This window comes from Ammodytes marinus, assembly GCF_949987685.1.
Source record: "Ammodytes marinus genome assembly, chromosome: 24".
NCBI lineage: Eukaryota > Metazoa > Chordata > Actinopteri > Uranoscopiformes > Ammodytidae > Ammodytes > Ammodytes marinus.
Window position 1 is genome coordinate 480,459 of NC_137228.1, and position 25,998 is coordinate 506,456.

General features: G+C 39.8%; 1 protein-coding gene and 1 long non-coding RNA gene across 2 annotated transcripts in view; both read right to left on the bottom strand.

The window, feature by feature from the left end:
* Positions 1-7,482: 7,482 nt before the first annotated feature.
* LOC307269774 lies at positions 7,483-8,768 on the bottom strand. The gene is made up of 4 exons (XR_013845513.1): positions 8,584-8,768; positions 8,430-8,466; positions 8,309-8,350; positions 7,483-7,570 (listed from the first exon to the last, which is right to left on the bottom strand). It is a non-coding gene; the product is annotated as an uncharacterized lncRNA (long non-coding RNA).
* A 2,028-nt stretch (positions 8,769-10,796) lies between these two features.
* The window catches only part of LOC307270126 (uncharacterized protein), a 102,254-nt gene continuing 87,052 nt past the window's right edge, over positions 10,797-25,998 (bottom strand). Inside the window, exons 3-4 of the mRNA XM_080053292.1 lie at positions 24,134-24,354; positions 10,797-12,222 (exon numbers count right to left, since the gene is read on the bottom strand). Coding sequence (XP_079909418.1) covers positions 11,770-12,222; positions 24,134-24,354 — 674 coding nt within the window. The 3' untranslated portion in view covers positions 10,797-11,769. The remainder of the gene's footprint in view (positions 12,223-24,133; positions 24,355-25,998) is intronic.

Below are 25,998 nucleotides of genomic sequence, written 5' to 3' on the forward strand. Positions count from 1 at the left end.
ACACCTCATTAGGTTTTTCAATCAGATTGCTAGTCAAACTGGAAATGTCTCCGTTTTCCCCCTTTTCGGGGGATGTTCCTCGTTTTGATCTCGGACGTCTGGTTACTTAGCCTATATCATATCAGAATCTTCTATGACTGTTAAGCCCACTATGAATATTAAAATACGTCAAAACTTGTGCCCTGTATCTTAGCTACATGTATGATCTTTGCAGCAAAGAAAACCACGTGAAAATCAGTTTGGTATTTAATGAGATATGATTAATTACATGTGCTGACAGTTCATTGCACCTGCCAAACAGACTACACTGAGTGGAACGTGTGACCGGTTCAAGATGGCGGCCCCACGGCTCGTCAGCGCCAATAGGCAGTAGCGGCCAACGCGGCGTCTATCCTTTATAATGTCTATGCATATAGAGGCCTATACTGTATTGTACTGACCCTCAAACTGGTTAGGGTTAGACATGGTATAATGTTTATGCCCAGCCTTTGTTAGCAGAATTCTATCTATAATTGTTTTTTTATTTTATTAAATGATGGTACCAAATATGTTTTGTTCTGATGATGGCGACTTGTTAAGTACGGGCCCACTCAATGTATTGAGGGCCCGTAATTATTACTCTCCACCATACTTATTCTTACTTCTTCTGACTTCTTCCTCACATTTTCTAGCTGCTTCTCCTCCCACACTGTTGCACGTAGAAACGCAAAAATTTCACACGTGCGTCCCTGCCCCACGGGGTGTACTATTATACAGTTTTTTGAATTTCCGCTAGGGGGCGCTGTTATAAAGCCCCGACTGAAGAAAGTTTGAGAGGCCACGCCCCGCACACCGTAACTCCGATTGACTTGAAATTTCTCACACAGGTGTATGTTAGGGTGCTCTACAAAAAAGCCTCTGGGACCATAAAAATTCTTCAGGAAATATTGTACGCTAATTAGCATAAACTGAAAAACAGGGTGTTATCCACAACTTGCTGAAATTTGACTGTATCAACACCAAATTTCTTGTGAAGCCCCAGGGGACTACAATAAACATACCCATAAAAGATTAGTAGGACAACTTGAAAAACATGGCCGCCATTGACCAAAAAGTTTACGCAGGGGCGGGGCCTATCCACAAATTGGCCATAACTCCTCAACCATTGTTCCTATCATCATCAAACTTGCTGGGTATGTGCAGAAGTCATGTGATAGCATGTCCCTCGAAGCTTATCGAGATTAACCCATAGGGGGCGCCACAAATGCCCCCTGACTCTGATTGACTTCAAATTTCTTACACATGTACAGCTCATGGTGCTCTACAATATAGCCTCTCGGACAATAGGGGTCAGCCATGATTATTTTTTTCGCCGCCATTGCCCAAAACGTTGACGCAGGGGCGGGGCTTATTAACTAATTGGCCATAACTCCTTAACCATAGGTCCTTTACATTGCGGGCTGCAGCCTGCAGCCTGAAGTTAGGCTAACTGTCAATATGCAGTACTCACGTCGACTAGACTGGATTCCTGTCGGACATTAACCATGACTCCTGTGTTCCCTGCTCTCCTGATACATGCAAAGTCATGTTGAAAAAGTATTCCATTGTTTTCTGAACGAGTAGTAGCCCTGTTTGTGGACGGTCATTATACCCTTGACAGCGGTCTGTCTTGCTGGAAATAACAGACCTGTAGAATGCCGTGATTTACATAGGATTTTCAAAGTGCCATGTAATAAATTCTGTCAACAAATTCCACTGTATGCCCTCTGTGCTACCAATCGCATGGTTAAAACCATGTGTGTTATATCTTGTAATACAAAATCTGACTTCAGTTTACAAGCAATACAAGTCATACAAACATTTTATTTGCACTTTGTTATTATGTTATTGTAGCTCTAGCATTCAAGCACCTTGTTTCTCTTAATTAAACTTGAATGTAATGTACATTTTTTCTGGCATTGTCATTTGAAGCTATTTTATTTAGGCCTATTTATTTTATATAAATGTAGGCTACGTCATTAGACAGGAGATTTTGAATCGCAAAGAGAAGCTGTCAGGTTGAGGAATCCGACATTCTTACATGTTTGGTAGCTCAAATAAATATGATGTAAATTAAATCAGAGCGTCTTCCGTGTCTGGAATTGCATGTATTCTTGAGTCTATAAGGTAAAAATAATATAATAAGATAAGATAACCTTGTTTGACTTGTGAAATGGGGGACTTAAAGAACATTTTGATTTTGTCTGTAGTATACTAGGCAATTGTACTATATTAATTGGGTATAATTGCATTACTAAAAAGACTAAAATACAAATGTCATCGACTAAGACTAGACTTAAATGTCATCAGCTTTTGTTGACTAAGACTAGACGAAAATAGTCCCAGATAATTATGACTAAGAGAAGACTAAAATGTTCAAGACTTTTAGTCAACTGAAACTTGACTAGACTAAAAAGAGTTTAAACGTGACTAAGACTAATAAAAACTAAAATGACAATTTGACACAAAGACTGGACTAAAACTAAACTTAAAACAGGCCGCCAAAAACAACACTACAACAGAGAGGGGATTCTCTCGGAATTCTAAAGGCCTTGGCCAGATATTTTTTTACCCAGAGACAGCGCATTATCTGATTGGATAAGAGCTCTACTATATAGCAGCACACCAGAGGCAGCGCAGCCGAAGGAAAACAATTCAATTACGTATTTAGACTTACGTGAACAAACTCTTTAAAATAGATGGAATTAATGAAAACATTTTATATATTAAAATCTATAAATTATATATTTAATAGAAAATATAATAATTTATTAATACCGGTAATATAAATTTCGTTTTTCTGAAAGTCTTTAGGCCAGCAGAGAAGGCTTTGCTGGCCCTGACGGCCCGCCACGGTGTATGGGCGTGTGCGGGAGATTTGCAGGGTGGAAGGCAATAGCAATAGCCTAAAATATCAAGAAGAATTAGCTACCTCTTACATTCCCAACCATAAAAGGGGTCAAATTTTGCAGCTCCATCGCATACTTCCATCTCTACATCAGAGTTCCTCAAGGCGAAGAAGATCAAGGTGCTCCAGGACTGGCCAGCCCAGTCACCAGACATGAACATCATTGAGCATGTCTGGGGTAGAATGAAAGAGGAAGCATGGAAGACCAAACCAAAGAATCTTGATGAACTCTGGGAGGCATGTAAGAACGCTTTCTTTGAGTTCATCAATAAATTGTATGAATCATTGTCGAACCGCATGGATGCAGTCTTTCAAGCTCATGGAAGTCATACAAGATATTAAATATGATCTCACAGCACCACTACTTAATTCACTGATGTTATGCAACATATTTTTGTATTTGAAGTAAATTATTTGTTAAATTTTCACATTACTCTCTGTAGGCGACACAACTTTTGTCCTGCCAACATCTGACCTTTCAGTGTTCATTAAATGATCAATATTTCTTCAGTGAAGCAAATTTATTTTAGTAAATTTAACATAATTTGGGAGGGTTTTAGCTTTCATATGAGCCATTTCTAAAACCAATGGATTAATTAAAAGTCAGGTTATAAGCTGTTCTTTTACAAAATGGATAAGTGACAAGCCTTTTGTCCAGGACTAGACAAGACCCTGGCATTGCTCTGAGTAGGATGCTTTGGTCTTCTCTCAATGCGTGAATGCTGACCATAATCATCTGTATTGTCTTTTGAAACTAAGTAAAGATTTGTTTTCATTTCATAGTGAAGTTTTCTTAAACAAAAAACTTCTTCCACAGTAGACAGGCTGCTAGGTTGTTAAAATGTGACACAAACAATAGAAGTTGCTTAATGCCATAACGCAGTACAGCAGCCCCAGCAAAACCCTTACAGCTCTAAAGCCTTACAGACTTAAGCTGACATCATCTGTAGTGTTTGAGTGAGGGAGGCTGCTATGGTTACAAAATGTAATAGAATCAAATCAAATACTTTTCTTTCACACTAAGCATGAACAAATACCACATACTATTTACATACTTGAAGCGCATCAAAGCATTTTTGACTATATCAGTCCATTTCGGTCAAACAGTTCTAGTGTCCTTGTCTCAACAAATGTAATGTTAGGTTTACTTATATAATATCAATAACCATCATTCATTTATGTAACCCCTTCCTGGCGCTGGAAGTATAATATGATTAAATAAGGTTACTATATAAATGTTCTAACCAACAGGATCCTGAGTACTTAGCAGTTGAATGGTGAATTTGGCTAAATCTCCCGTTACCACCCAGATAGCAAAAATCATCTGGCCCAAATCCGGCCCGGAGGTAGCAGAAGTTCCGGGCCGGATCCGCAAAACGGACCCGGCCCGGTGTCCTTACGCACAACGGGCCAATACCGTCGCGGATCCGTTTTCCACAACTGGGCCGGTACTGGGCCAGCTCCGGAACGGATGTGGTAATTTTGTAGTCATTCAGTCCGAAGGTGGGCCAGACCTGGAGCACGTCCGTAATGGAACTGGCCCAGAGTTTATTTGACTCTGGACCGGATCTGTAAAATGGATCCAAACCGGCACTCAGCCTTTTGTAGATTATTATGGGCTAAATTTTAATTAATAATCGGTTTGATCCACACCACCAGCAGGCATTGTCATAATTCATACCCAAAATGTATACAAAAATAGTGATTTTGGTACATAGTTACATTAAAATTAAATTCTTCTTTGGCTATACATTTCTCTAATTATGTTTTTGTACACTTCACACATTCACATTATATTACAAAGGATAACATGTAATGCCCTTTTTCTGTCATGAAATTACTTTAAAAAAAATCAAATAAACAATGTTCCTAGTTCTTATTATTTTATCTGTGTATAATGCTCTCTATAGTAGCCTACTCCAAAGACTGCATTGTTTTTCATACACATACATTGGATTTTAAAAAATGGATACAACTCTAGATACAACTATTTTTGAAACTCATATTACATTTTATTTTAACAAAAACATGTATTCACTGTTAGTCCTGGTAATTTATTTATTGTTCTCATTAATGTTAAACATGATCAGAATATAGTGAAAAGTGACATGACACATTCTTCAAACTGCTTTTATTGTATCCATACAACAGTTCAATTAACAGTCCAAAACCAAATATTTAAGACAAGGCAATACCGGGCAATACACATCACTTGACAGGTCATGTCAAGTGAATGTCAATTAATGACGTCCTGCTGAACTCATTGATGCGTCATTCCTGCAAAGGATAAAATAAACATTAATTACTAAACTGATAATGGCATCAACATCCCAGTCTGAAACCTAATCAAAAGTATTTCTACAGATGTAGTCACAATAACCTCTTATGCTGGAAACACACTGGACGTGGAAGTGCCTCATAACGCAACACACGCGCGCAAATAGCTCTGAATATCATTGGTTGGCCACACTGGGCGCGCACCTTGCGTACACAACATTGATGGTTTCGGCGTCTGCTCTATTTTTTTCGTGGCAAATTGGACAGTAAACCAATTAAACTGGATAAACAAACACGTTATTGGGATTATAATGTGTTATTAAAGCAGGGGAAGAGCAGGGGCTATCCCCTCTCCCAACAAACACTGTAAAACTGTAAAAATAAGATAACTGATTAAAACATATCAAAATGATGCATCAAGATTCAAGATTCAAGATGGTTTTATTGTCATATGCACAACAATTACAGAGTAGTCGCTGGCAATGGAATTCTTAAGTCTTGGGCTCCTCCAACAGGGCAATAAGAAGTGTAAGACTTAAATAATAAAAATAAAAAACAACAACAATAACAATAGTAATAATAATGATAATAATAATAATAGTAATAATAAGAATTAAGTGTATAGGAGGAACACAAGGAGAGCAGGTGTGTACATTTACGCACAGCAGTTACAAATACAAACACACAATGTAAATTCATGAGGTTCTTAATAAAGCACGGTAAGACCAGCGCTTTGGGAGCTGACTTGGCGCTCAGAAATGATATCCCAAAGTGCACAACCAAATGATTTTCAGAGCATTTCGAAGCGCTTCCGCGTCCAGTATGTGACATGTGACCATGATTAGAGTATACAAAGATTTGTGAATGATCAATGTATGTAGTGAAGCCTTACAACCGTTAATATCATGGGTTATAGCCACAACAATCCTCAACAATCTGTCAACAGCCATACAGACTGAAGCAGCACTAAAGAAAGTCCCTCCCATATGTGAGACAGCCCACCTTCGATGAGGTTGTGGTATCCCACTTTAATGTGCTATCAGTAGTTTACAATAAAAAAGCAAATAGGGCTTGTGATTTGACATGCCACTGTATTTGTGGTTAATGCACAATGGGTAAGGTACACTTCAGAACAATTATACTGATATTTACAGTGAATAAACAACAGATTTGGTAACAGGATGGGAAAATCGAGTTACACAATTTAAGCACATGTAGCTTTTCCAGGGCCATAGTTTTCTAATTTCATGTGCTTTGACCCTCCAACAATTTAGCTTTCTGCAAAATTGGACAGTAGTCAAAGTGTATTCTACTTATACTTATTAACCTCAAATCATACGTTTACCTTTGCAATGTTGAGTGTAAATTTAGCGCCCCCTATAATAATATGTAATACATAATAATAAATAATATGTTATCAGCACAGCCAGGTGGGCATGTTTTTAGTGCTGCTTCTGTAATAGAAATTGACAACTGCTGTGTCAGAATGAAATGCCAAACATGCAGTACAATCCACATTTATTTTTATTTTGACTGGGACTGTTGATCATTTTCATTAATCAGTAACAACTGATCAAATATATGATTTTTAAATAAATGGAAACCTAATACTGTAACCATGTCAAATTGCAATAGAATATTACATATGGGTAAGAGACAAAGTCCTTTGGGACCCAAAAGTCATGCAGATATTTGTATTGACTGTTGATGTGTAGAATTAAGTATACAAATTGTCCCTTGATAACAAAGCAAACTGGGAAGAATTATTGTTAGACTTCAATATACAGTGTATTATGAGGTCAGCCAATATTGTTCAGAGGAATGCTGTGATGCCTAAAACAAAATGTAAAGTTCAAAACACAAAACAAATGTTGCTCCAAAATACTAGCACACTGCTTTAACCGAAACTTACCTCGGTAGATGTCTCTTTGGCCTCAGTACGTTCTTCGCCGATCACAACCAGGTTAAACCGTCTCTATTTCCTGTCTGAATCTCTCCTAGCAGCGCGGTTCCTCCTTTCTGTTGGAGAGAATGAGAGAGAGAATGTCACCAAGAGAAATTCTCTGTCTTCTACAATTACTTACAGAATAGACATCAAGTCATTTTTGTAAACACTTTATTTGAAAATGTTATTGCCAACGGCTGTGTATGTAATTGTTGTGAATATGATAATAAAGAAATATTGATTATAGCGTGAAATTTAAAATAACAAAACGGTTTTGTTCTTTACTACTAGCCATGCCCCACTTGTGTTCTACAATACTTACTGATCAACAGACTTCTTGCAACTGCATCTGCAAAATCCTTGACAGTATATTCCAGGTGATTCTTTTGGTGTTCTGTCCTCCTAGCACCATTAGCAGAAATCTGACAAGACAGAAAGGTTTATCAGATAAAAAGACAACACTTGAATACAATTGTGCAATTATTTTGTTGGCTTACAATGTCAGGCCTGAAACTTAAATTTAAATATGTGAAAAATGTTTCACTGGGATCAACCACAACACCCAAAAGTGCCTTCAAGTGAGATGTAGGTATAGCTGTGGATGTAGGTGTAAAAGTTAACCATATTGTGACCTCTAGACCTATTAGACTACTTATATACGTATAATGGCAGTGTCAAGGTGTAATGGCAGTGATATGTGCCGGTGTGAATAGTTGAAATGCGGAAAAAAAAAAACTGCATTGCAGATTATCGGCAGTCCATCACCACATCTCACTGCCTGGTGTTAAAGGCTCCTAATGATAGCTACCCAACAAACTTAAAGCAACATTATGGTAACTAACACTCAGTGACACCTGCCAACAAGTATTTTAATGCAACTATCAGTGACAACATCTTAACAGTAGCACTACAAAAGGAGAAAAACTTATGTTATAAATTGTGGTTTACTATCATTGTTGTGAAGTGAGAAATGCAAAAGGATTATTGCAGTACATTACCCAGGACACTACATTTTAGTCTCAATTACACATTTTTAAAATTGTACACAGTGAACAGACCGTTAATGACAGTTGACTAAAATGAACGTTATGGTTTGACCTAAAAATACCCCATTTTAAATGTACCGTAAAGGCAGACCTTAGCAGAAATAAATGACTTACCCTTTTTATCCATCCATGATACTTTCCTGGGGATATGTTAACCTGAAATAGAGAGGTTAAGCTGTCAAATGAAGCTATTCACAATCTTGTTAACCGTTAGCATTGATGGTAGCTTATTTACCTGTGAGTAGCTTAATTTAGCTTTCTAGCTAGCGCGGCTAGAAAACAAACAAACAAGCTGGTAAGATCAATTTAAAACGGCAAAAGTTTCTGAAAGTATGTACAATATCTATAACAGTAAAACAACAATCTGTTTGACAACAACAACAACTTACCGATAGATGATCAACGTGCGCTGACGTCTGCTGCCGTTTGTGCCTCGTCTCAGGTCCGGACTAAACCAAACGGTCGGTTGAAAAAATAACGAACGAATTTGCTGTTCCGGCCCGGAGCCGGTTTGATTCCGCTAACTGACAGTGAAACGCCAACTGTCTACCGGTTTGAAGGCGGCTCCGGTCCAGAGTCGGTTTAATTCCGCTAACTGACCCTGGAACGCCAACTGCTGAGAGTATGAATACTGTACGCGTTCCACATCCGGAACGGAGTTGTAAAACAGCTGCGACTGTTATACGGATCTGCCGGTTCGAAAGCGGATCCGGTCCAGAGTCAGCTGCTATCTGGGCAGTAGACAATATTATTCACAGGCATATGTAACAAATAAATGATTTAGAAATAATAGCGCAGTGCCTCCACTGTGGAATTACTTAACTCACACTCTATGAGCTATAATGGTATTTCCCCAGAAAATGTATAAAAGTAAATGTTCAGGACAATCAAGTAGAATGCATAACAAATCGGGATTTATTTACTAGTGCTAAATGCAAATAAATGTACAGGCAAGAGCCCTTTAAACCTTTTCACATTAAATGTAAAAGTCTAAGAAATAAACTTAAATTGAAGGCATGTAGCCTTTAAACCTGAAATATAGTTATATCCCCTAACAGGAAAGATACCAGGGTTAACAATACTACCAATACATTTAGCACACTTGAATTCAAACACACTTCACATTAAAATAAATGAAATGTTTTGGTTAACCAGCTCAACCTTTTTAAATGTTCTCTAAATATACCAAGCGCTTGGGTTTGCATTAGTTGGGGCCCCTAAGTTGGTGCACTTATGATGAATAATTCCTTTACTTTGCGGCGACACTCTCTGTGTCGGAAACTACTCACATATCCACCAGCTCGGCCGAAATCAACGAGCTGGGATGATGTCGAAACAATGGCGGTCAAGAAGAAAAGCTGACAGCGTCAGCGCCGCTCCGGCGATGAAACGATGGCAGGCAAGATAAAACAGAAGATCCCTCTCGGCAACGGGTCTTGCGGTGAAACGATGGCAGGCGAGACGAAACAGCTCAGCTTACGGTGAAAGGATAGCAGGCGAGTTAAACACGGATAGTCCTCCGGTGGGCAATGCAGGTCCGGCGGTGGAATTCCTCCTCACGAGGCAGCAAACAGCGTCCATCCAATACGGCACTTAAGTGAAGTCTTTATCTCCCGGTGGAGCACTTTACTTTACTTTACTAAGTCAACACTACACATTATACACAAAGTTTATCCGTAACAGATATTTGTGCCCAATACTTGGTATTGCGTCTACAAATAATCAATCTCCTCGTTTAACTAAGTTCTCAGTCCTGTTCGTCCGCTTGCTGAAAGTCTCTCTCCCGAATGCGCACATGTTACCGTTTTCACTTCCTCATTAAACTTGTACTCTCCAATAAGATGAGCTGTGATTCGCTAAGAGTTCTTCATACATGAATCTTATTGGCTTATGGGTACTCAGCTTAAAACACATTGAAAATAATTTACAAGTTACCAAAAAAACAATGGATTAATGAAAATGCAGTTTCCATTCAGTTTACCCACTTATAAAATAAATACTTTATTTATTAAGCAGTAATTACCCATATATTAAATAAATCACCTTGTATTTATTTAACTGTATTTTAGGAGGTCCCTACATTTAGTTAACAAAACATAGAAATATTTTAATTTTCACTTAATTCACCAAAATATTTACCAGGCTTTTATCAAACCAAATACATCTAAAGTTATTCTGAATAACCTTGATTGGACACACAGTAACCCTGCGTTCCGAATTGCATACCCTTTCTTTTTTCTATTCTACATTCTACATCCGATGATAAAAATAATCTAGTTAGGATGCAGCAGGCATACTATTGGGACATACTTTTACTTATTTATTTCATCATAACATTGTGCCTTGATCTTGCCTCTTGCTTTTATATCCGTCGCATCCCCGTTTGTTTTCATATGGAAGCTCAGTTGATGTGACGTCGCTTCAGGTTTGCACTGGATTATGGGTCAGAATCACCCAAATAGGATGTGGTTTTCAACACTAAAATCTTGGCCGGATGTTGTAGACATCCGGGTCTTTCTAACCATCCTAAATGTTTTTTCTACGATACTAAATAGTAGATAGTATGGGGATTGGAACGCAGGGAAAGAGCTAAGACAACATGGACACTCACTAAGAAGCTTTTATTAATTCATTGATTGATTTACAGTCGAACTGAAGTCTTTACTGTCTGTGAAGCAAATACATGAAATTAGTATAAACAGTGACATTTTATTCTTCGCCGACTTTGTTTGAAACGTGGAAATAATTAGTGATAGAACACAAACACAAATAAAATTCACTCATCAAATCAGTAAAGTATCAGTTTACACTTTGGTCTGTTTTAAATAAACTCTGTAGAAATGCATTGCTCTGTTCCATGTTAAGGTTTGACAATAACATAATAGAATCAGGCAGAAAAACAATCAAACTTTTTCTCACAACTTTAATGAAAATCAAGGTTTTAGCAAAGAAGTTTCAACCTCATAAAGCCCAGTTTGTTGGTTATTTTTTTATTATTATTAGTGCTGTCAGTTAAACGCGTTAACGCAAACCCATTTTAACGGCGTCAATTTTTTTATCGCGCAATAAACAAGTCCTACTTATAACCCTGCTCCCCCACCAAAACCTCCAGTCCTTCATTTTCACTTCAATTTTCGCTATCAAGGGTGACTTAAGCCTCGGCTGCAGCAGCGGCATGCCAACCAACCACCAGCACACAAGTGTTAGTGTATGGTGTGTCCACTCCACAAAAAGTCTGACTCCCAAAACATTTAGGCAGCAACCACCTTAATACTAATTTGTTTTATATAGGCTAGCCTATGTTGTTTTATGGTTTGGTTTTTAAATAAAAAAGGAAGTTCCAATTATGTTTGTGTATGCTGTTCTAGGGGTGGGGGGCGGGGGGGATATCTACATTGTTGTCTATTTGCACTGAATTGGAAATTATGATATTTTAGAAGAAATACACCGAATTACAAGGGTGTAGAGAATGGGTGTGAAAAGAGCGTTACAGTGTGAAAAGAGCATTACAATGAGAAAAAATAATGGGACAAAAAAGGACATTGTGGACATGGGGAAATAGCAGCTAGCGTGGCTCATTGAAATGTTTTGGGTGATGCAGCGTGGATGCGTTTGTGGGATTTAAGGGTAGACTCGCGAGAAAACATTTTCCCACATTCTTCACACCAGAACACTGCCTCTACAGTGTGTCTACGACGGTGGGTACTTAAGTCCCTTGACTTTCCGAATTTTTTTCCACACTGATCACAGTCGTATGTTTTATTTCCGTGAATACGCTTGTGGGCAGTTAAGGTACTTGACTGAGTGAAAGTTGCCCCACATTGGTCACAGCTGTATGGTTCCTCTCGGGTGTGAATACGGCGGTGGGCTCTTAAGGAACTTCCCTGAGTGAAAGTTGCCCCACATTGGTCACAGCTGTATGGTTTCTCTCCAGTGTGAACTCTCAGATGAATCTTTAAATCTGCAGATCTTGGGCAGGATTTGTTACAGAATGGACAGTGGTGACGTTTGACTCCATTTCTTCCTCTCTGTTTCAAAAAGTGACAGACGGACAGAGAAAGAGAAAAAGAGAGAAAGTTAGTAAGATGTTACAGTGAAGCCAGCTATACCACAGACTAAGCCAGGAGCTACACTGGGCTCGTCCGTATCACAGCAGTTGTGTGTCAGGAGCAGCATTGAATGATTTGTTCAGTGCAATGGAAGACATCTTTCACATTACAACATGCAACTACTAATCTAGAAATGGATCGATTTAACGTCATACACACAATTGATCGGAGAATCCAACTGAACACAGTGAGTCTATGCATTTTCTAAAACAAATACATTTCTAAACTCAGTTAGTCTCTGAAACAGAGTGGGTGGAGCCTGTCTGAGGTTTGTTTTTACTGGGGAAAGCAAAGTCCTTGGTCATCAGACCTGAGAGCATTATCTCTAGAAGAGGCCAGACTACATTATTTAAAAACTTTGGAACTTTCAATTTATATTTTACATCCAACTTCCTTCAACCAAAGCTGGTTATATTTGAAAACAGAATGTATTTAATAATGCAATGGGAATCTACTCCAACAGAACCTTCCTAACCTAACCTAACCAAATCATCTCCATTGCTGATATGTTGCTTGCAGTATTTTCACTCTTTTATATTTTAACAATTGTTATCAAGTCTCTATTTATTTAATGTAAAGCACTCACATGTATGAATTTTGTGTTACAAAGGTGCTAAACAAATAAAGTGTATTATGACTAGCGGTGTAACATAATCCACTACTCCATAGTGAAACTACAGACTCTAGACCCGGATGCCCTCATCAATATCTTGGTGACTTCAACCATGTCACCATGGCAACAGCTATGCCTACCTTCACCCAGCTGTTCAAGCAGAGAGGAGACGAACCTGGGCTGGCTGTATGCTAATGTTAAGGATGCGTACAGCTCTTCTTCCCTTCCCCCTCTGGGAAGGTCATACCAAACCTGCTTCACATCAACCCCCTGTCCCAGCAAGGAGATAAGCTTCCTTCAGGGGGGTATGACACAGAACAGGGATCTGTCAAAACAGGTCAAAAAGGAACTCAAGCTTGCAAAGCTAACATACAAGGACAAAGTTGATAAATTACTGAGTACTGGCAACTCACGCCCGGCATGGGAGGGTGTGAAAAACATGATGGGGATGCAGTCAAAAAAACATGACATTGCTTGGAATGGGTCAACCGACTTTGACCCGTCTAACGAACTCAATATTTTATATAACCGTTTTATGGTTATTCATGGTATTCTCTCCAACCGCACAACTTACACCACAACCATCGTTGTGCAACAACCAATGGCGGAGTTGACTGGTGGCTTGGCAGGAGCCGCAGCCACGCCGACCAAATCCTCAGTCTTGCTTTCATCTGCACTCTACAAACCAGCAAAGAGAAGCCATGGTCTCATCCGAGCCACCAAGGCCATTCAGAGGCAGATATCTGAGAACTTTACAGAGAGATCTGTACTTTTAATCTACTCTATACTGCTATTGTTCTTCTCGGTCCGCTGCTGCGGGATCAATCAGCTGATTAGCTCACGAGAAACCGCCTTACCAATACAACCTGCTACACTAAATGAACGGAGCTAATTCACCGCCTACTCTACTATCTTACGTGATGGTCGAGCAACTGCACCATCGGAACGAACGAACACAGCGCGAGATAAAGCTTCACGAACATACAGAAAGCTACTCGCCTACCTGTTGACAACCCATCTCCTGGCCGGCGATGTGCAGCTGAACCCGGGGCCCGTCACCACGCACGATCTGCAGCCTCCAGCCGTGATACTCTCGGACCAAGGTAATTCCAATCAACAGGGACATTCATCCCGAAACCCGGCAATCACAAAACACTTTAACATTGGTCTCTTCCAAACTGTCCAACATTCCAAAATCATCTGGGATCCACAAGCAAAACCGAGAGGTCTTCTTGGGGGACATTTGAACATTCGTAGCGTTAAAGCAAAAACCGAACAACTTGAAACACTTTTCACCGACTCAAATCTGGACTTCCTGTGTTTATCTGAAACATGGTTGACCACATCATCGCCTGTAGCGTCCTTCACAATGCCTGGCTACAATGTTTTTAGAAAAGACAGAAATAAAGGAAGGGGCATCTACGTGAAAGATGACATTAAATGTAAACAGATTGACCTGGCATGCGCAAATGACATGGAATGTATTGCCGTAACTATCACCTTGTCTCAGCAAATGTCATTTAAAGCCACTACGAGTAACATGGCACGTTGGCGTCCCCTTTGGACAAAAGCGGTAGTATTTTTACGACGCCCGCTGTCGCAAAGCTGTTTTCTAGCTCGTGCCAGGGGCGTGAGTGTGAACTGAGAAGAGAGCAATATAGTGCATGTCCGTGTGTTGAAAGTGTGAGGACTCTTTTCGGCTCCGTGAGAGTGGTTTTGACACTGCATGAACTAATGCCAGTCACTGCCTCACGCACCTGATTGCAATGAGTTGATGCAGCAGTGTCACCTAACTACTCTCTCTCACGGAGCTGAAAGATTACGTGTCCGACTCACAGAAAGCGAATGAACGATAGACGGCAGTTAGTATGGATCACTATGAGGTAATGTGTTTATGTTGTTGTAAATAATTACTATTTCAGATAATGGTTATCCGATGATGGTGAAGCAAAGCAAACTTTGTGTTAGTACCAACCGCTCATTCATTTAGGAGTAAACACTGCAGTCTAGTTTCGCTCTCGTGAAATTGTATACACGTTGCTTGGCAACGCCCTCGTCCCCCGTAGCCTATACCACTCTCCCTTTTAGCTTTTCTTCATTGCATTTTCTTTTTTTTCTTTGATGGTTCAGCCCCGTTATCAGTCATTATGACGACAAATAACTGTCTCAAACAAGGCTCCCGCTCCCCTTCCCTCACCTGGAGGGATAGGCTTCTCAATTCACGTTGCTGCGCCACACTGAAATCTGCGACCAATACGGATATGTGACCATAGAGCTTGCACGAGCGATCCGAAAATCGGACTGGGTGTGCGACCAGACCAAAAGCAGTAATAAAAACTATTTAAAAACGTCTTTCTTTGCACTGATGGTCTCGTTTGCTGTTAAAGGTCATTTATGATTATCAGAGGAAACATGAGGCTGTTTAAAAGATATTTAAATGTTACTCGTAGCCGCTTTAATGTGATTGGTGTATATAGACCTCCCTCATCTGACATTACATTTTTTGAACATTTCAAAAACCTGCTTAAAGAATTAGATACTAAGAAAGAATGTATAGTTATAGGTGATTTTAATTTAAACTGGGCAGAAAAAAACACAAGAAAGAAACTTAAAGCACTTACAAATCAACAAACCATTTAAAAACAGACGTGCTAAGAGTAACTTACCTTGGTTTAATGAGAAACTGTGGGATTTAATGAAAAAGCGTGATTTTGCTTTAAAGATAGCACTTAAGTCCAAATCAATTAATGATGGACGAGTTTTTAAAAATCTCCGCAACAAAGTGGTTAATGAATTAAGAAAGGCAAAAGCCAATTTCTTCATGACTATTATTAAAGAAGGGAAAGGAAATAGCAAATTAATATGGACAAATATTAATAAATTAACAAAGACTGACAGTAAGCAAAATCAAGGACACAGACGTGAACTGAAAGTACAGGGAATTATTACAAATGACTTTAATGAAATTGCCCTCACATTTAACAAATATTTTATTGACTCAGTACAGAATTTGTCACACAGCTTTGGTGCAAATCTCAGCGCCGAATCACACCAAACCGGTTTTTAACATAACTCAAGTTCCTCAAGCAAAGATTTTAAAAATCCTAAGCACTTTAAAGTCCTCAAAGGCAAAAGATGTGTTTGAGTGGGACTCAACTTTTTTATTAAAAGCAATAATCAATCCTTCAGCACCCCAATTGCACATTTGGTTAATATGTCATTCAAACAGTCAAGCTTCCCAAATGCATGGAAGTCTGCAGTTGTAGTTCCAATTTTTAAAACAGGGGAACCAACTGAAGTGAAAAATTATAGACCTATCAGTATCTTGCCTGTTGTATCAAAGATCGCTGAAAAAGTGGTAGCTGAACAACTAACTGCCTTTTTAAACTCAGGACAAGACTCACTTCATCCCATGCAATTCGGGTTCAGGAAAAATCATTCAACTGAGATGGCAACCTGCTATCTCATTGAAAAAATCTAAACAAATATTGACAGTGGGAGTGCTGTAAGTGCGGTATTTTTGGATCTGAGCAAAACATTTGATACTGTTAATCATAGCGTTCTGCTCTCAAAAGTGTCCAATTTTAATTTGTCTGTGGAAACAATGAAATGGATGGAGTCCTATCTCACTGGAAGAAAACAAGGCACCAGAGTTGGGGATAGGACTTCATCTTTCATTGGCTGCTCTGTTGGTATCCCGCAGGGCTCAATTTTAGGACCTTTGTTGTTTAGTTTATATGTAAATGATCTGCCACTTGTATGTCCAGAAGTGGACGTACAAATGTATGCAGATGACACGGTCATCCTCGCACATGGAAAGAATAGATTTGAAAGCCAAATTAACAGAAGCAATGGCCAAAATTTCTGATTGGCTCTCAAAGTCCTGCCTGACACTCAACATCAGTAAAACAGCATGCATGTACTTTCATAATAGGAAAAATGGAAATCAGCCTGATATCATTGTAAATGGAGAAAGGATCCAGACTGTTTCACATTTTAAATATTTAGGAATAACTGTGGACTCACAGCTCTCATTTAAGAAACATGTGAAGCAGGTGTGTAATGGAGTCAAATTCAATTTAAGGAATTTTAGGTACATCAGGAACCAGCTCCCTCTAGATGCAGCAAAACTTTACATGCATTCCATGATCTTTTCACACATCTCATACTGTATTACAAGCTAGTCACAAACTGGAAAAACAACACTTGCTCCACTGCAAACACTATACAAACAAACACTCAAGGTACTGGACAAAAAGCCATTACGATATCACCACTGTAACATAATTCAAAGACATAATCTCATGACTTTTGATAGTTTTGTGTTTCTTGCGGATGTATGTTTAGTTTATAAAATAATGAATGATTTGGCCGCCCCTCCATTAAATGAGTTTGTGTCACTGCGCTCAGACAATGGAAGGAGAACTAGGAACATCTAACAGAGGGGACTGTGTAGTACAGCACAGATCCACTGAGTTTGGCACATCCGTTTTTTCAGTTAGAGCCACCAAGTCTTGGAACTTAGTACCAAGCGAGATAAGAGAGTGGAACACCTTTGCTGGTTTTAAATGTAAGATGAAATCATGGCTGAAATCAACCCAAGCATGTACCCATCATGCATAGATTGTTTTCTTAATGTTGTGATGTCCTGTTTTCTTGGTGTCTTACTGTTGTGATGTTGTTGTTGTTGTTGTTGTGGTGTCCTAAATGTTGTGATTTTATTGTTCGTATTGTGTTGTTGTGTTTTACTGTTGTGAAATTGTGTGTTATTGTTTTTATACTTCAGTGTGAGGTTTCCCATCTTGACAGAGATGTAATACTCTGTTTCCTGGCCAGGGACTACAGATGAAAATTAGCTTATAGCTAAATCTGGTACTGTTTATGTGCTGTACATTGTCCCTGTTCAATAAACAAATAAATAAAATAAAAAAGACAACTTTTTTTCCGAAAGCTATATTTCTTCAACAGTTTATTCCAGATCCAAAGTTTGTATTGCCAGGGATGCACAACACCCTGAAATATATGTACATACACTCAACAAAAATATAAACGCAACACTTTTGTTTTTGCTCCCATTTTTCATGAGATGGACTTAAAGATCTAAAATTCATTCCAGATACACAATTGTACCATTTCTCTCAAACATTGTTCACAAATCTGTCTAAATGTGTGATAGTGAGCACTTCTGCTTTGCTGAGATAATCCATCCCACCTCACAGGTGTGCCACATCAAGATGCTGATCTGACATCATGATTAGTGCACAGGTGTGCCTTAGACTGTCCACAATAAAAGGCCAATCTGAAATGTGCATTTTTTTGCTTTATTGGGGGTCTGGGGACTCAGAACCAGTCAGTATCTGGTGTGACCACCATTTGCCTCATGCAGTGCAACACATCTTCTTCGCATAGAGTTTATCAGATTGTCAATTGTGGCCTATGGAATGTTGGTCCACTCCTCTTCAATGGCTGTGCGAAGTTGCTGGAGACGGCTTATGGTGGAGAAATGAACATTCAATGCACGAGCAACAGATCTGGTTGACATTCCTGCTGTCAGCATGCCAATTGCACGCTCCCTCAATGCTTGTGGCATCTGTGGCATTTTGCTGTGAGACAAAACTGCACATTTCAGGGTGGCCTTTTATTGTGGACAGTCTAAGGCACACCTGTGCACTAATCATGATGTCAGATCAGCATCTTGATGTGGCACACCTGTAAAGTGGGATGGATTATCTCAGCAAAGCAGAAGTGCTCACTATCACACATTTAGACAGATTTGTGAACAAAGTTTGAGAGAAATGGTACAATTGTGTATCTGGAATTAATTTTAGATCTTTAAGTCCATCTCATGAAAAATGGGAGCAAAAACAAAAGTGTTGCGTTTATATTTTTGTTGAGTGTATTTGAGTTGGAGACTTTACTGTCAAGGCCTCACTTTAAAGTCACTTAAAAGTTGCACAACTTAGGCCACTCTCCCCTATTATAATTATTGACACTAAATTATGAAGAAAAAAAAGTGTGTGCAGGGCCAGTGAAAATATACAAGGGGCCAGTAAAACTCGGATCCACTGGCCCGGCGGGCCAGTAGGAAAAAAAAGTTATGTTGAACCCTGTATTGGTTGTGAATGAGAAAAAAAAAGTTCTCCTCTTGAAATCCTGCAGTATTTTTTTAATTAGTGTTCAAAGTCGGGACTATTTCTTGCATAGCGTAACAATATTTTGTTCCAAATGGTGACGTTTTTGTCACGTGCTTCACATTCGACCAATCAAGCAGCCGCATAAATCCAAAATGGTGGTGGGGATCGAAACCCGGTTCTATCAAGGACCCGGTTCCACTTTTTTCAAAACCCGAAAATCAATAACGTTTGGGCTTATCGATACCACTATCGAGTCTCGTAGTTTTTTTTCTCCCGTAGGTCCTGCAACGCAATTTTGTGTCCCTCGAGTCGCGTCACGGCATTTAAATCAAATCAAACCAATCACTGCTGCGTGTCCGCCAATGTTTATGAATTAAATGCAAACTATTAGGTAGGCTATTAAAAGTAAAACAAGTGAAGTCTGGCAGTTAACTTCGCTCACGAGGATTGCTGAACGGGCGAAAAGGTCTATGGTTTGGCTTTATTTTACCAAGCTCGAAGATAAAGCAGAAGCGAAATGCAACTTGTGTTGCACAATCATTTATTGTAAAGGGGGGAACACAACCTCAATGGCCAAGCACATCAGCATTGTGCATCAAATAAAGGCCAAATGCAGTACCTTCGACTGTCTCCGGATTGAAAAGACTCTGTCTCCTCCTCCTCCTGCTGCTGCCGCCGCACCACAAACGGGCCCGTCTTCATCATCCACAAAGTACCAGCGGTAAACGCACACACACAGACTGTGTAGCTTGTTGTCCCGTCAGTTAAAAATAGTAATCCAATTGTGAAATCCGTGTTGTAATCGGCAACATACAAGCTAGTAAACAAAGTTTTCAGACGTGATGATGTGTTCAGGATGGCTCATTAAAACGACTAATAGGTTATCATGATGCGTTCAAGTGTAAAGGAATGGGAAATTGAGGTTTTGGCGAGAAACCCAACAAGGTGAGATCTTGCATGGAGCCCCAGACCGAGGGAGATTGATGGTCATTTTTTGTTTCTTTCATTTTCGAATAATCGCACCAACAGTTGTCTCCTTCTCACCCAGCTTCTCGCCAATAGCCTTGTAGTCTATTCCGGCCTTGTGCAGGTCTACAATCTTGTCCCTGATGTCCTTAGACAGCTCTTTGGTCTTGCCCATGATGGAGATGTTGGAATTTGATTGATTGACTCTGTCTTGTATACAGGAAACAAGTTGAGACAGGTGTGTTTATACAGGAAACTAGTTGAGATTAGGAATACTTTTTTAAAGCACGAGGACTAATCTGTGGGAGAGCCAGAATTCTTTATGGTTGGTAGGGGATCAAATGCTTATTTCACTCAATGAAATGCAAAATTATTTATATATTTTTTTTAATGTGATTTTCTGGATTTTCTTTTTGATATTCTGTCTATCACTGTAAAAATAAACCTAGCTTTAAAATTATAGACCGCTCATTTCTTTGTAAGTGGGCAAACTTAAAAAATCGGTGAGGGATCAAATACTTATTTCCTCCACTGTATCTGACAATTACCTTTACGAACAGTTCCAGTCCGGATTCCGCCCACTCCATTGCACTGAAACAGCACTTTGTCCAACTAAAGTCTTTTAAATCCATCCACTCCCCCGTCACCTCAGGTGTTCCCCAGGGTTCTGTCCTGAGGCCCCTGCTCTTCATCATTTACCTCCTTCCCTCTGCAATATCCTCTGCAAATTTGACATTCATTTCCACTGTTATGCTGATGACACCCAGCTCTACCTCTCTACCAAGCCCTAGTCCACTCTCCCGCCCACTTCCCTTACTTATTGCATCTCATGACATAAACCTGGTTCACTCAAAACTTCCTGAAATTAAACGGCAGCAAAACCGAGGTTCTCCTCATTGGCACCAAATCCACGTTATCCAAAACCGGCAGCTTTTCTGTCACCATTGAGGACTCCACTGTTTCCCCCTCCCCCAGGTTAAGAGTCTGGGTGTCATTCTCGACACCACACTATCAATTCCAACCCCACATCAATAACATTACCCGGACTGCCTACTTCCACCTTCGAAACATCAACTGCCTTCGCCCGTCCCTTACCCCCCACACTGCCACCATCCTTGTCCACAGTCTGGTCACATCAAGGCTCGACTACTGCAACTCCCTCCTCTTTGGTCTCCCCAAAAAACCCTCCACAAACTGCAACTGGTCCAAAACTCAGCAGCAAGAATCATCACCAGAACCCCCTCCTCTCACCACATCACCCCTGTCCTTCACCAGCTTTATTGGCTCCCGGTTCACTTCCGCATTCAATTTAAGGTCCTCCTCTACACCTTCAAAACCATCCATAACCTTGCACCCACATACCTAACAGACCTCATTCAAATTGCCACTCCCTCCCGTGCACTCCGCTCCTCCTCCTTTGTTCACCTCACTGTCCCCTCTTAGGGCCCTATGATTTCCGCAATAACGAAAACGTGGACGGAATCGGGCAATAAACACGGAATCTACTGTTAACACGGAATGTCACGAAATTCGCCATTATTTTGGTGAAATTCAGTTTTCAAGGCAAAGGGATACAACACGGTTGAAATTAAAGCAGAACTGGCTGCAGTAACACACGGCGCCAAACCCCTTTAACAAATCTGTCTATTCAATGTTTACTTACTAATTTATCCATAAACGTAACTCTGGCATGTACATAACTTAATTTATTGTTAATAATATGGTCTGTTTATACATTCGGCATATGATTAAAGCATCTAAAAGGTAGGGATGCACCGATCCACTATTTTTAGTTCCGATTCGATTCCGATATCTGGGTTTTGGATATCGGCCGATACCGATACTGTCCGATACGATATCATAATTATTCTACATTTCTTTGTTTGTGGTGACTTTATGTGTAAGGCTAGGAAGGCTTAAGCAATTCTTAACAAGAAATATACACGAATGCATTAGGGCCGGGCCGAATAATTCGAATATCGAAAAACTTGTTTGTTAAGTTTGTATTCGAAGCTCAATTCAGTATTCCAAATATATATATTTTTCTATATATATTTTATGTTTTATTTTTTGCACAAGTAGCTTAAACTGCAATACATGTTGTCAGCAAATATTACTACTCAGATATACACGTTATATATACAACAATTGTTAAAATATAAATGTAATGCTCAATTATCAAATTATTTGAACTTTGACCTAGTTGGCCACCGTCCTTTCAAAGAGCAATCGGTGATACACCAGCTGTTGGCTACGTGACATTGTCAGAGCGAGGCAAACTAAAAGCGGCACCAAGCGCAGTAGGAATACAGAGAGGGAGGAAGAATATCAGCATATGTGTTTCCCTTAACTTTATACCACAACATTAGCGTGATCTCGGAAGGGAAAGCAGTGCTCGGCGAAATGCTAACGTTAGCTTAGTTTAGCTGTTTGTTTAAATTCCCTGTGCAGTGCTGCTATTGCCAATCAACAGTGACTGCCTTGCATCATAGGAATACGCGGTCAATAATGGATATAATATGGATACAAAAGACTATCAATATTGGATCTTTTGTATGGATTTATAAATCCCCGAAAATGCATGTTCCAGGATGGATTAATAAACTCGTTTAAGCTACGATGGCACAGCTGATTTGGAACGGAACAACAGCTCTATTCGCTTCCACGGGGAAAAAGTAAGAAACTCAGACTTTGGTGTGTTTTTTTAGAACGAGTATTCAAATGATATCTCACTCCACCGAACGTCGGCATCTGCTCGCGCGGGGCTTTCGCTCTTTCATAGTTAAAAAAAAAAAAAAAAAAAAAAAAAAAAAAAAAATTAAATTAAATTAAATATTTTTTTATTGGATTTTATATCGGAGCTGTCAGTCTGATATCCGATCCGTAGATTTCGCCCATATCGGACCCGATACTGGATCGGATCGGCCCCATCCCTACTAAAAGGACGTAATCATGTTAAACGTTTACTGTTTTGAAGTTATTAATGCCACTCGCTCCCGCAGATACACAGCACAGGGAAGTCTTATATTCAGCCATTGCTAAAGGGAGTGTGGTTGTATTATGGAACGGACGCTGCGGTACGAAATTCCAGTCTCAACAATGTTTCCTTACACACAATTGTAACTCTAGCGTCTACAGCCCGTTGTTTTCATGTAGTGTAACTTGTGTTTATGTGTTACATTATTCAGCTGTTGCCGTGATGTCGGCTAACGCTGATGCTAACGTTAACTAGCTCTCCGTCGCACAACAGACTGTAGGTTGGTGTTGCAGCTCGCTGTTGGGTGAAGCGCTGTCCCACATGTAAAAGCCATGGACCTATAAAGCCTGTCCAATATTCACTCTAGTCCAGCTTCTTGAAAAGTTTATATGGACTTTAATTTTTATGCAAAAAATTATTTAATGTTTTACGTGAAGGACAAAATGAATGGCTTTATTTTCTGTTATACCCAACACATCTGTTTTTTCGTTTTACAGTCATGTGTAGCCTAGTTGTTTTTATTTGAAGCACTAAAAACAGTGCAATCTTATGATGTATTTTAAATGTAGTCTTATATCTGATTAAATTAGAATTAGAATATTATTTGTTCGCATTAATTAGACACTCGTTTTGATGATTAAATTAGTGTTAATCGTCAAAAAACAGAAGTCATGAGATTAAAACGGAAAAAATAGAATTTGTGAAAAAATAAAACAGAATTTGGAAAAAAATAAAACGGATTTCATAGGGCCCTGCCCGTCTCACCACAATGGGGAGCAGAGCCTTCAGCCGCTCTGCTCCCCTGCTCTGGAATGCACTACCACCCGACATCCGCAACACTGACTCCATATCCCTGTTTAAATCCAAACTCAAAACTCACTTTTTCAAACCCTGATCTTCCCTTCCTCATCACCACATCACCCATTGTCTACTTATTTGAAATAGTTTTTAATTATATTTGTGTACCTGCCTTGCTTTTTATAATGTATATGTTTTTAAATGTAAGGCGACCTTGAGAGTCTTGAAAGGCGCCTCCAAATTAGAATGTATTATTATTATTATTATTATTATTATTATTATTATTATTATTATTATTATTATATTACTGTATTTATGCATTATTACACATTTTCTACGTACCCCAGAGTCATCAGCAGGTGTCTGTGGTGGTGACGAGACATCTGGTGGTGGTATGGAGGCAGCAGGCTGGGAGGAAATGGCAGAGGAATGTGGGTCATGGAGGAAACCTGCTAGAGTGGAACCAGCTTCTTCCTCCATCATGACCTCTGTCTCCTCAGTGTCGGGGTACATCATCAGGGCTCCTGTCTGACTCAGGAGGGAGTCCACAGCAAGCAGCTCTCCTATCAAAGAAACAACAGACACACACATTAAAAGCTGTGTTCAAAGCACATGTGTAACAGAGTTAGAAATGCACTTTTGGGGAGGGTCGCGTGTTGCGAAGAGAGTAGGAGCACCAGCGCAGAGCTCCCAGACTAAACACTTTTCTGAACAATTAAGGGATAGTTTTTCACTGCTAAAACAGGCTGGCCACAGAGATAATGTCACTGCGTGACTTTTGGACAAAGACACCGGACAGTGGAAGGGTTCTGCGACCAGTAACTCGAAGCAATCCGTCTGGCTCAGAGACCAACAGTATGGACAACATGGCGGACGGCGATGAAGTAGATAGCTTAGCCGCTAAGATAAGTGAAGGAGTGTTTGCAACGTTCAGCGCCAGCCTTGATACTAAACTCAACCAGATTGCCAAATCAGTGAGCTCGGTGTGTGAAAGTGTCAAAGTTGTTGAGAAGAGGGTAGACGCCGCGGAGCAGAGGATTTCCGACACGGAAGACACGGTAACCCAGTTGCTAGCTAAGCTTGAGCGCACCGAGGCGCGTCTGAGCAAGGCTGCCAACAGGCTAGATGATCAGAGAACCAGTCCAGATGTAACAACATAAAGATCGTCAACCTGCTGTAACGCACGGAGGGGGCCAACGCCAAATAATTATTTGAAACGTGGTTACCAAAAACCCTGCACCTCACGGTAAAAAACGGTCGGATAAAGAAAGACAGATGCCACCGGAGCCCCGGACAGCTGCGGACGGAGCCTACTACAAGACCGAGGATCGTGTACATTCGTCTCCACAACTACGCGGATAAACAGATGATCATGCAGAGCGCACAAAACATGGGTGAAATCACTGTCTCCGGCCACCTTATACATATCTTTGAGGATTTTTCACCCGTGGTGGATAAAACAATGCGTGAGTTTCTGGAGGCAAAGAAGTCATTCCGAGCACTGGGGATTCCCTACAAGATGCTTTTCCCTGCCGCGCTGCGCATCGCACATGACAACAAGGTCCAGCTGTTTAAAACTCCAGCTGAGGCACAGAGGTATGTGGAAGAGATGCAGAAGGCCAACACCTATCTTTTATATATTTTTTTCTCCCTTACTTTTGTTATTAGCCTTTATGGCCGAATGATCCACTGCTCTCTTGGTTTTTACATTTTATCCACTGATTTAAGTATTCCTTACTGTGGACAGGCTAAATAGTGGCAAGGGTTTATTATGTAACTCTTTATTTTATTATTATATAATTTTTTTATGAAACTCCGTTTGTGCAAGTAAAGTGGTGTACAGTGAACCACAACTATCCCTTTAAGATGCGTTTATACAGCAGAAAGTTTGGGAAGCTTTGTTCAATCCTACAAGTTTGTTTTCCATGTTAATAGAAGAAAAGAGGTTAGAGTTCAATAGGGCTCACATGTGCCCTTTAGCTAAGTTAATGTTACAGTAGGTGTATGTGTACTTAAGTGTTTTCTCGTTATTAAGTGTTTTTTGTTGTTTTTTGTATCCCACCACCATAAGGGAATATTTACGAGAACTAACTAGACTGGGGTCAGCTGTAGATGTCCAGAACGTTGGTAAGGGGACACTCACTGTATCTCTATGACAAAAATAAATGTCAGGAATGAATAACATCAAGTTCTGCACACTAAATGTA